At 40.5% G+C, this 12,131-nt stretch overlaps 1 protein-coding gene across 30 annotated transcripts in view; it reads left to right on the top strand.

Moving 5' to 3' along the window:
- clasp1a (cytoplasmic linker associated protein 1a) overlaps positions 1 to 11,647 on the top strand; it is a 75,237-nt gene extending 63,590 nt beyond the window's left edge. For 16 of the 30 annotated variants that reach the window (XM_074695031.1, XM_074695021.1, XM_074695015.1 and 13 more), the window contains 11 exons: positions 35 to 184; positions 260 to 366; positions 1,039 to 1,164; positions 1,429 to 1,576; positions 1,712 to 1,958; positions 3,805 to 3,867; positions 4,436 to 4,626; positions 4,720 to 4,848; positions 5,742 to 5,948; positions 7,033 to 7,149; positions 8,530 to 11,647. In XM_074695031.1, the coding sequence (XP_074551132.1) occupies positions 35 to 184; positions 260 to 366; positions 1,039 to 1,164; positions 1,429 to 1,576; positions 1,712 to 1,958; positions 3,805 to 3,867; positions 4,436 to 4,626; positions 4,720 to 4,848; positions 5,742 to 5,948; positions 7,033 to 7,149; positions 8,530 to 8,616 (1,572 nt within the window). In that variant the 3' untranslated portion in view covers positions 8,617 to 11,647. The remainder of the gene's footprint in view (positions 1 to 34; positions 185 to 259; positions 367 to 1,038; positions 1,165 to 1,428; positions 1,577 to 1,711; positions 1,959 to 3,804; positions 3,868 to 4,435; positions 4,627 to 4,719; positions 4,849 to 5,741; positions 5,949 to 7,032; positions 7,150 to 8,529) is intronic. The other 14 variants (XM_074695040.1, XM_074695037.1, XM_074695033.1 and 11 more) reach the window with 3 other exon arrangements.
- Positions 11,648 to 12,131: the final 484 nt, after the last annotated feature.

The raw sequence follows: 12,131 nt of genomic DNA, 5'->3' as shown, positions 1-12,131 counted from the left end.
TCCATCCTGACATCTTCTTTGTTCACCTTTCCAGGCGGCTCAGGTGGTGCTGATCGCTTTGTTCGAGCTCAACACCCCAGAGTTCACCATGCTGCTGGGAGCCCTGCCCAAAACCTTCCAGGATGGAGCCACAAAACTGCTTCACAACCACCTGAAGAACTCCAGCAACACCGCCAGCAGCGTGGTGAGTCAAAGGACACAGAGGTGAACCTAACTATCAAACTCTGCTGCAGCTAGACCTCATTGCTGTTTCTTCCAGGGCTCGCCGAGCAACACCATCGGTCGGACGCCGTCACGTCACACCCCAAGCAGAACCAGCCCCCTCACGTCTCCAACAAACTGCTCCCATGGAGGTCTATCTCCAAGGTAGGGAAACATACATCAGTTCTAGATGTTCTGCCATTAATATCACTGCTGCGAGGTCATTTTCAAGTCGAACTAACTCAACTGAGCGTTTGGTTGGTCAGGGCATGATTCTGAATGAGCTGCTCAGCAGTTCTGGGTGATAAAAGAAAGACAAGGAAAGATTGAACGGCTTTAAAAAGAGACATTTGAGTGAACACATGAAAAAGTTACAAAAAAACATCCACGTATGTTGGGCTTGAATGCAGTTTCTTTAGTTATACATCATACTATCACTCTGTTTTCTGAGCAGATCATTCGCCGGAGTGACTGTGCATGCTTTGTACCTCCAAGCAGAGACCCACAAACACAGTTGATGTAGCTTTTGTGTTTTCTTCTTCTAAAAACCTAATTTGACCCTTTAAAGCAGCTCCTCATTCATGCAGGAGCGAATCTTTGTTCTGTCTTTGTGGGACTCTGCCACTTTCTGGTGCTTTCCTCTAAATTAACACTTTCCCTTAACCGTGAAGCTCAGATTAGTTTCTTTTTCTCTCTTCTCTTTTTGCACATTTGTTTTCTGTTTCTTCTCTCCTCTCGTCTCGTGCTCTCCACTTGTTTCCACCCACTTTTCCCACGCTCTTTCTCTCACTCCTGCCTGTCCATCCTTCACTCCTCCCGGCTGCGCTGTGGCAACAGTCGGCTCTGGGGTTGGGGTGTCGACGGACTTTCAAAGCACCCCCCTGCCCCTCCTCCTCCTCCTCAGCCCCACTCCGCCCCTGCTGCCCCCTCCTTAAGGGTCCTGCGCAGAGCATATTCACCCAGGTAATGAGGCCGGCTGAGACACAAAGGATGTTTTTTTTTTCTTCAAGGAAGCCAGACCCTGAACCTTTTCCAAGTCACCTTTCTTAAAGTCTACTGTCTTCTTGCACATAAATGCTCTTCTTCTGATAACTAACCTGCTTGTGTGTGAAATGCAACGCCAAAGCGCTTTGCATGGTGGCCAAACATTCATGCATTTGTTTCTCCTTTAAATATGCTTTTCATGTAAACCCTGCGTGTGTTTTTCTATGTTTGTGTGTCTGGTAGCATGATGGAGTACGACACAGAGAACATGAACTCTGAGGAGATCTACAGCTCGCTGCGTGGTGTGACAGAGGCCATCCAGAGCTTCAGCTACCGGAGCCAGGAGGACCTGAATGAACCAATCAGACAGGAAGGCAAGAGGGACGATGCAGTAAGTCATTCAGTTTCATCATAAGTGTTTACCTCAGAGAGGGTTTGGACCTGGTGTCCTCACCGCAGTGATGGAGCTGTAAAAATGTTTCCGTCAATAAATAAGACGGAAAACAATCTCACTCTTTCTCTTCAGGCGGGAAGAGAAGGCGTCGCGTCTTCACCTGGCTCTGACGCCCGCTTGGGCTTGGATGTAGTCGAAGGGGGTCGAACTGCCTTAGACAACAAGACCTCTCTACTCAACACGCCGTCGCCCCGCTCGTTCTGTGGCCCTCGGAGCCGAGAGTTCGCTCCTTACGGCTACGGTGAAACAATCTGCACGTATGACAAGAGCGCCCTGAAGGAGGCCGTGTTCGACGATGACGTGGAGCAGTTCAGAGACTGTGAGTTCATGTGAAGCTGTGATCACACAGGTGGTTCTGTGTAATGGCTTGCAATGGGATGTGATTTTTTTTAGCCTGCTGTGCTGCTTAGCTCGCAGTCAAAAACAGAAGATCAGATATTTGACGGACAAAGTTTGTTTGTAAATAATGATGACTTTTTAGTACCATTGCAGAAAAAAAGAAGCGTAAAGAGTGTAGTAATTAGTGCTGTGAGGCAATTAAAAAATTAATCCAGTTAATTACAGGATTTGTAATTAATTAATCTTATTAATCACATTTTAATTTCATATCTGCTTAAGGTCCCCAAATTAAGAATTTGAGTTCTAGAAAACTGCAAAAAAAAGAGGAGAAGATTTGTAAATCCACATTTCATCCATGTGGCCAATATTAAAATGTCCGTGTTTGCTGACTGTAATGTCTTCAGAGGTGGGGTCTGGCAGAGCTTGGGTGAGAGTGGTGTGCTCTTTGGATGCGAGATCAGCATGGATATGAGGAAAAGATGTGAGATTACAGTAGGGATGGGTACCTTTCACATTTGAAGCAATAGGACAATGTTCCCCGGTACCGGTGCTCAGTGGTACCAATTTTTGGTACTTTTTGTGTTAATGTGGTAAAAAACATCATTTTTTTCAATAACTAAGTAAATTTTTTTCAATTCAACATATTTATTCTTCAGTGCATAACCTTCCAATGTCCAGAATGAAAAATCACCTACTCTCCCACTTTCTCACAGCCACAAGGATGTGTTTAGGTACCTAAACAGGGTACCTTTTGGTATTGCATGAACCAGTAACTGGTACTTTTGACAGAATTTGGTCGGTATCTTTAAAGGTACCTAGTTCGGCACCCATAGTGAGACGCTGGGTAGTTCGGAGAGAAAGAGCAGCGCTCCTGCCTACCTGGGACGCTTGGTGCTCCCAGCCCAGCACAGCTCTAAATCTCTAGCCAGACTCTTCTCCTCTGTTGTTCCCAAATGGTGGAATGAATTACTTAACTCTATACGATCTGCAGGGTCTCTTTCTACTTTGAGAGATGTCTGAAAACTCTCGTGCTCAGGGAACACTTAGGCACTTAATCTGACCCTTCTCTTTCTCCTCAGGGGTAGAATGAGTCAGAAGATCTAAGACTTGGTGAATCAGCACTTATTACTGAATGTTGTTGAAGGTTGAGGTATATTGTTGCAGCAATTACTTGTGATTAGTTGGCTTAATTATTCTACACTATTAAAAAAAATAATCTTGCACTTATGGCAGCTCCTGCAGAGATGAATAACTTGTAGCACTGTTGTCGCACTAACTAGGTTTTCCTTCTGTCTAAATTTTTGCTTGTGTGGAGAAAAGAGATGTACAACACTTAATTTTATAATGCATCAATTTGCAGTGTGATTGATTAATCTAACTAACACATCAAAGTGACAGCCTTAGTAGTAATATTTCAAGATACAATTTTCGCAAAAATAGCAAAATGTGAGAAATAAATTTGGAAATTGTGCTCAATATTTTCATATCAGTCAACAAATCAAGAAAAAGTGCTTCAAGACGGAAAGACACCACTGACACAGTATTTATTTGTGTTCAGCTCCACTTTAGTCTGCTAAACATTGCGTTGATAAAATATGTTTAAACCCGCTACAGAACACAAAAGACACACTGTCTGGGGCCTGTTTACACACAAACACAGGCGTGAGAGTCTGGAGCTCATGTGTGTCACTTGTTGTTGATGTCATCACATCCTCTCTGCTCTGCACCCTTCTGTCTCCCCTCTGTCCCTCACCTCACCTCCCCACCTCCACCTTCATCCCTCCTCCTCCTCCTCCTCCTCCTCCAAAACCCATCCCCGTCTCCAGGCCGACGTCAGGAAAGTGGTGAAAACAAGATGATGCTCCCCAAGGTCTTTGCTCCCGCTAAAGGTGCCTCTCCTGCTCGACTAACAGTCTCTCTGACTGACTGTACATTCACCCACTCACCTTTTGTGTGTTTGCATCAGTCACTCTCATCTCTTAATACTCATTCACCATTCTTTCTAACTCTACTCAGTACCTGTGTGCTTACGAAATCAAACCTAACCTGCCTTTTATACAGCTGAGGCTTATTTCATCCTCTGACCTGAATTTTTACATTCTTAGAGATCCAGCTCCCTGTATAATCAATAATGTTATATTTTTGACTTCCCAACACTTATCTCTCACATGTAGCACAGCAGTAAAGTGCATAAAAGGGGGTCAGATCATTTTGTAATCGCTTCAGAAACTGTCTCATACTGAATTTGACAAGAAAGCTTTTTAATCCAAATTTACACAACTAACACAGTGTGGCTTCCTGCTTTGCTTTCTGATTTATTTACATTGATCAGAGGTAAAACAGATGTTGCTTAACATTCTGCTGGTCTTAAAAATATTGAATGTATTCCAGAAGAATGAACAATGGATCATGTTTGTGTAGTGAATTTTAAAATGTTCCTCATCTTCTGGCAAACAGTCGGACAGGACCACTCTGACATGGTAGCAGACCTGCTCAAGGAGCTGTCCAATCACAACGAGCGTTCTGAGGAGCGCAAAGGCGCCCTGGTGGAGCTGCTGAAGATCACACGTGAAGACAGCATGGCTGTGTGGGATGAGCACTTTAAAACCATCCTCCTCCTCCTGCTGGAGACGCTGAGCGATAAAGATGTACGTTATGTGATGATCCTGCATGTTATTCATTGGTGTCACAATATTTGTGTGCGCTGATCACATCATCTGTTTCATGTGACCCACATGCAGCACACCATCCGAGCTTTGGCTCTGCGAGTGCTTAAAGAAATTCTGAGGAACCAGCCAGCTCGCTTCAAAAACTACGCAGAGCTGACGATCATGAAGACCCTGGAGGCTCACAAAGACTCTCACAAGGAGGTACATAGCCACTGTGCCAAACAGAGCACACAGTTTTAGCTAAAGATTTGGGGTCATGTTTGCCACCTTAGTTCAGTCGAGTGTGAACACTTGCGCTTACACTGCTATAGTCTCTACCATCTCCGGTTGAAAATATGACTATTTAACCAATAAAAGATTTATTATATTCACCTGATAGATGCTGATTTTTCTTTGTGCCATTTCGTCCTGCACCTGCAGTGTTTTTGTAAAGTTTAGTAAGAGTGCAGAGTGCAAAAGACACAAAATTCTTTGTTTAAAAGCTGCAGAGAAATCCCCCAAATTTAACCTTTTCGTATTTTAAACCCCAAGTTATTTAAGGATCTCTGCTTGTGAAAGAAGCCTGGTGCTCTCAGCCCAGTGCGGCTCTAAATCTCTAGCCAGACTCTTCTCCCCTGTTGTGCCCAAATGGTGGAACGAATTACCTAACTCTATATGATCCACAAAGTCCCTTTCTACTTTAAGAGATGTCTGAAGACTCATCTGTTGAGGGAACACTTAGGCACTTAATCTGAGCCTTCTCCTCTTTGTGCTCAGGGGTACAATGAGTCAAAAGGTCTAAGACCCAGCTCTTAGTGAATTTTCAGCACTATTTATTGAATGTTGTTGAAGGTTGAACTATATTGTTGCAGCAATTAACAGTGGTTAGTTGGCTTGATTATTTTACACTATTAAAAAAGAAATCCAGCTTTGGAAAAAAGCGTCTGCTAAATGAAACTGTAGAACTGGTGAAAACATTTTTACAATGAAAGTCAAGCATACACTTCTCCAAAAGGCACCAGTTGACATTTTGTGGTTGATCCCTCAGCGACTATAAAAGAAAAACTTTGTTTTTGCTTCGTTATATTAACGTGTATATGTTTGTGTGCTTTCAGGTGGTGCGTGCAGCAGAGGAGGCAGCGTCCACACTGGCAGGCTCCATCCACCCAGAGCAATGCATCAAGGTCCTGTGCCCTATCGTTCAGACGGCCGACTACCCCATAAATCTGGCCGCCATCAAGATGCAAACCAAAGTCATCGAACGCATCGCCAAGGACTCTTTACTGCAGCTGCTGCCTGACATCATTCCTGGACTCTTGCAGGTCTGTGTCTGGAATCTTATTATCTATTTAAGGTGTTGTGTTTTCAAATTTTACAGAGTAAACCAGGTGAGACTGCATTTTTGTCAGAGCCTCAAAAGTTTATTTTTTTCATCCTCACATAAATCATGAAAACACAAAAACTTAAAGGGGATAGCTAACAGTTTTTCATGGATGTTAAGTAAGAGTTGGGGTTGTCAGGGGCAAGCGGAGCAGAATCGTCCTCTTTGCCCAACTCTGCTTATTTGGACAATGTGCATATTTGGACACTGGTAATTATTTGCCTTATTTGTCCCTGGAAAGGTTTGAGGGGATAAAGTGAAGGGGGGAAAAAAAAGTCCTGTAGGAGCATTTTCAGTTAATGTTTTAAATATATTGATCAGAATCCTGCTTTTCAAGAGCTCTCTGCAGTGATAGCCATCTTATTAGTTGCACCCAACAACTTTTTGTTGCATAACTTAGTTTTAAGCTTCAGAATGAAGTCTGCTTTTATGTTTAACTATCCTGTTCTGCAAAAGCTAAAGAAAGAAAGTGTCGGTTGTGTTTTTGTACCATGAAACGCTCTGTGTTGTGATGAAAAAAACATCATTTCAGTGAATTTAAAAATGCTTTAAAGACTTTTGCTTGTCAGCATCTGTAGGGTGCATCTTAATCTTTAAAAACTGAAGATTTGATTCAAACTTTACTAAATTATGAACGATTTTAAGCACAGTTAGAGTTATAACCCATACGCATGGATTTTGAAAAAGTTACAAATTCTAGCTTAGTTTTGAATAAAAGATGAAAAAAAATCAATCTTGAATACATTTTCTATCCTCATATGTGTAAAGTGTTAAATTAATATATCAAACAGCTAAAGAGACTTTTTTTTGTGTTCAACAGTAAAAACTTTAGACTGTTAAACGCCACACTGCTTATTTGGACAATGTGCATATTTGGACAGTGGGAATTATTTGCCTTATTTGTCCCTGGAAATGTTTGCGTGTACTCTGCCCCCTCTGCGACTCCTCCCACGTTCCCGCTGACCCCTCATATGTGTGTATGTGCGTGCGCGTCTGGTGCCTGATGCTGTCTTGTCTCCACGCAGGGCTATGACAACACAGAGAGCAGCGTTCGCAAGGCCAGCGTGTTCTGTCTGGTGGCTATCTACTCTGTGATTGGCGAGGATCTCAAACCCCACCTGGCACAGCTCACGGGCAGCAAGGTAAGGACTGCACCAAAGTCTTTCCATGAACACACTCACATACACATACACAGTGGTCAAAAGCTCTTCAACAGACGCAGAGCCTTATCATCTTCCCATGTTGTTGTTTTTGAGCTGGTTCAAGCTGGTTCTCCAGTTATTAAAAGGGTCATACTTGCCCTACATCCTCAATATGTGTCCTTGGATTATGTAAGGCTGGGCTGCTGAAGGTTAGCTCTACCTGCCGTCATCTGGGCGCCTCATCTCTCACCTCTCAGGTTTTCTAGAAAGAGCCCAATGCTTGAGAAAACAGCAGAATTGAATCGTTCTTTAGTCTATTTCAAATAGAAGCTGAGACAATACGTGTAAAAGAAAACTTTTATTGCTGCTGCTACTTCTGCCGTGAAGCCCAGATTTAGTTTTTATAAAAGACAGATTCAAGAGTATTTAGCTACAGATTATTCTCGAGCAAACGCTTGAAGTAGGTTTTTAAAGAAGGTGTTTTAAGACAAAGAGTCTCTGACCAGACTGGAGTTCAGGCATACTTTAAAAATAACCTCTTTTAGGGTTTTCAAGCTAGTAAATATTTTAATTCTGTGTTTGTAACCATATCAGTTTTTTTTTATTTAATTTAATTTTATTTATTTATTTATTTATTTTACATTAGATAGAACACCTGCCCTGTTCACTTTCATTTTACTGGTTTGTAAATGAATGACAGTCCTAACTTGATATCTATTTATTTATTTATTTATTTATTTATTTTTAATTTATTTCTTATTTTTTTATTTCTTTATTCATTTATTTTGTTATAAAGTTAGCCTCTTCTATTTTTTCCATCCAATTTAAACTTTTTTTTTAATTATATTAAATTTTATTTTAAATTCTCAAATTTCTCAAATTTTCCCCTTTGTTCCTATTGCACTGCAAAAAACTGAAATCTTACCAAGAGTTTTTATCTTATTTCAGAGAAAAATGTCTTTTTAGACTTAATATGAGCCACATTCACTTGACCAGTCCAGAAAAGTGTTTTATTTCAAGTTATTTAAAGACAAAAATGTGGGGTAAGAAAAATGTCCTTGTCAGGACTAGAATGATATCTACATACAAGTTCAGTTTTCTTAAACCACTGGCAGATTTTTCTTTAATCACTACATGCAATTCAGACCTCGTTTTTGCCTTTAAATTACTTGAAGTGAGACACTTTCCTGGACTGGTCAGGTGAATGTGGCTCATATTAAGTCTAAAAAGACATTTTTACTGAAAATAAGACAAAAACGCTTGGTAAGAAAGAAAAATGTCTGTGATACTGTGACAAACTGTTTTTTTCTCATCTAATCTTAAAATACTGAAGCTTTAAAGTAAGTAAGTATGAGGAATTTTGTCTTTCCTCGTTTCCAGATGAAGTTACTGAACCTCTACATCAAACGAGCCCAGACGACCAACAGCAACAGCAGCAGCTCCTCGGACGTCTCCTCCCACAGTTAATACCTGGGGTCAGATTTTGGAAACACGGAGGATGGACGGCTTTGGAGTATTCCCAACTGAGCTTCTCAGCCTCCTCTTCCTCCTCCTCTTCGTCCTTGACATCATCACAACTCAAGCTCCACATCGTTTTCCTCCTAATTCAAGGAAATTCTTTCAGTTCTTTCTCCCCATTGTTGCTCATAAAACATGTGAATGTAACTGTGGATCAGTTTTAGACTCGTGCAGAGAGAATCAATTTCTTTGGGATCAAGAAAATTCCATTTTCTCTTAAATCCTCCACTTTGCCTTTATGAAAATCCTCCTTCCCTCGTACGAAGATGTTTGCTGTGAAATGGTTATAATTGGAGTGGAGGGATGTTATTTCTATCAAATTGGCTACGCTTTGAGATGAGATGTCATTTGGCTGGCCCAGTGATGGTAATTAGAGTAATTCTGGTTCTGGGAGCTTAAAAACCAAACACTGTAAAAAGAAAAAAAAATAAGTTGTACGATGTGTAAGTTAACTTTTTAAGTTAATCTTTTAAGTTCATTGATCAAAGTTGCGCTCTCGAAGCCTGCACATGGATTGTAGAAGTTTTTTTAATTCCTCATTTGTAAAACAGGATGGATAAATCAAATGAACCACCCTTCGTTCCTCTCAACATGTTGCCAAAAGTCAAACTTTCAGCATCAGAATTGACAATCCTTAAAATTTTGTGCAGATCTTTGAAGAAGCAGATGGAGTTTCTGTAAAAATGTCTGCACAGTAGAAGTTGAGCCTATGAAAAGTCGTGTTGCCTGTATTTCCACACTGAATTTACTCTCAGTTGCTGAACAGTGCTCTTCATTGTAAATGCTTTCAGAAACTGTTGCCTGTTAGTTGCCAGTTTGCGGCATCTTCCCCTTGTAAATCTCCGAGGCTGCTGCTGGTGGAGTGAAGCGACTCCGTTTGGAGAAGGAGTCGTCGTCTGTAAATACTGCAGGTGTGGATTTGGAAGAGAGACCGACGATCCAAGACTTTCAAAACAGAAACATTACCAAGCCTTATTCATTCTACACACACTAATGTTTGCTTACTGGACTGCAGAGAGTGAAGGGGACGTACAGCACTGTAACTCTTCACACTCAAAAAATGTGAATCTGCAGGAAAACGGACCCTGGCTGTGTTCTGGACCTGTGGTGATACCTCCAAACACAGTATTACTTGTTTCCTCTACACATAACCACAGCTTCTGCAATAAGTTCACACACTAAGGTATTTTGTACATACACTTTTGGACCACAGCTTTGCGAAATTTGGGGAAAAATGTCAAGTGAACAGTTTGATGATCTCACTTTTTTTTTTTGCACGTTAACTAAATAGCTTGCATGTAACCGCAGCACACGTCACCTTTGTGCTGGTGTGAAAAGGCCCTTTGGTTTTTGGCTGTTAAAGTGCACTTGTTACATCATCAGATTATGTTAGCATCAGTTGTCACGTTAGCTGTGCTTACAAAGGTACAAATAGAGCAAGAACTGCGACCAAACTGGTGCGTTGGGTCTTTTTAAACTGGTAGAGATTTACAGGAATACCTCTGGGCACAGATTTCTTTTTTTTTTTTTAACTTCAGTACTTAGGCAGAATTTTACTTTTTTATCCTGGACCCTTGTTTCAAGGATATTTAGCTTCTTAGTGGCACAAAAAGTTTGTGAATAGCTTCAGCCAGCAGCAATGAAACAAACTACTGCAACATTTCCCTGCAGCCAAATGCACCTGTAGTTGTACTCTCTTAGAAATCACAAAAAAAAAAAAAACTCTTGCACTGTTTACTTTAAAGCAACCAGACTTCATTTTGAAACAGTCGTTTCACATCGCAGGACATGGGAGCTGCTGATCTACCACTGCCTCAATCAGTTTGTTTTTCTTTAATGGTTCACACTGATACATCATCGTTTTTAAGTGCGCAACTTCTTTTTAGAACACCAAAGTCAAACAGTTTTACCAAAAAACTTCTATAACACACTGTGGTAGAAAAGCAACTCCCTTGTCCTGTGAGGTAAAAGTTGTTGTCAACAGTGTGGTAGCTTTGAAGTTAGGGATGAAAATGTTGTTGTAAACTAACTAAAAGAGGTTATCTGTGTAGGGATCTTTTATTTACAATCTAACACTGTGGGTGGGAAAAAAACAACACTACAGGGTGCAGTTGACCTCAGAGGGTTAAAATATCAGTAGTTTCCCAGCTGCTAACTGAAGCTATAAATGGTCATGTAAATTCACTTTGAGTTTGTTACACTAAGAAGCTTTAAAATGTTTGATTTCTGCTAAAAGATCTTTCTTTGAATGAACAGTTTTAATCAAAGAGACTTGAGTCCACTCCGACCAGGAAGAATCTTCTCATCTGATCTGGTCTGATTTTCTTTTTGATGTTTTTTGGTTTATAGTTAAGTTAAATCTCTTTCGCTAACTTCTACCACAATTGTAACAATAACAAGGAAGTGTAATTATTCCTGATTTTGCCTGGACACAGCTGAAGTCCTTTGATGCAGAATCTGGGGCTCACTGTTTGAATTTAAGAGGATGTTTGTGTTTATTTCACAAGAGATGATTGCTTATTTAAGTTCTGAATGTACAGACTTTACCTGTGTTATAATTGTTCTGAAATAATCTGAGCAACACGTGGCCCTGTACTCTACAGTCCTGACTGCACTCAGCCTTACCTCTCTATCTCCTTAAACACATCAAACCGGTCTTATTTTACCCTAATTTGGGCTTCTTTCTTTCAAAACAAATCCCTACTTGCCGTTTCAGTCAGCAAACTGCTGGTCGTCCTATAATCACTTCACCGGTCCTGGAAACAGAGAAGATGGTACACCCTGCAAACTGTTCACTATGCATGTTCTACAGTCTTTCTTTTTGTCTCAATCGGTCTTGTAATATTGGAACCTGTATTTATATATTTTATTTTATTTGTTCTCTCATGATAAACTGTACAGAAGGTTTTTGTTAACTTCCACCTGTGATAGATTTGCAACAATGTAAAGAAATTGTTTGCTCTAGAAATAAACGGAAAAAAACGGAGAGATTGTTTGTCCTTTATTACAAAATACAAAATACAACACGATATCTTTTTTTGTTTTTTCTTTCTTTTAACCACACCCCCATTTCTTTCCCACGATGAGCTAGATATGTTTTTAAATCAGCCTGTTTTTGAACCCAGCTGAAAAAATAGGTTAATAAAGCTACTGTAAGGAACTTTTGGTTTGTGTAGCTTTTTGGTGCCCCCTGTTGGAAAAAATGGACATCCAGTTACTGTGCTGATCTTGTCCTCTACTTGCCAAAGAAGTGTTTACTGAACTGCTTTCTGCTTTTATAGCTCCTGATCCAACACCTACCTCCTCACAGGAGTTTCATGTTTTAAAAATAAAAGTATAAAAAATTGTAATTTTGCTGCTGATGGTTACGTTTGCTTTAGTGCGTCACAAGGATGCATTAGTATTAAGTTCAGTCTGTCTCATATTGAGCTAAAAACTCCTCACAGGAGCTTTAATGGGCATTT

The sequence above is a fragment of the Halichoeres trimaculatus genome, unplaced genomic scaffold (genome assembly GCF_033239565.1).
Source record: "Halichoeres trimaculatus isolate MK-OKI-2021-1 unplaced genomic scaffold, fHalTri1.1 fHalTri1_scaffold_19, whole genome shotgun sequence".
Classification (NCBI taxonomy): Eukaryota; Metazoa; Chordata; class Actinopteri; order Labriformes; family Labridae; genus Halichoeres; species Halichoeres trimaculatus.
The sequence above is the reverse complement of the archived record's forward strand: the minus strand, read 5'-3'. Positions and strand labels throughout refer to the sequence as shown.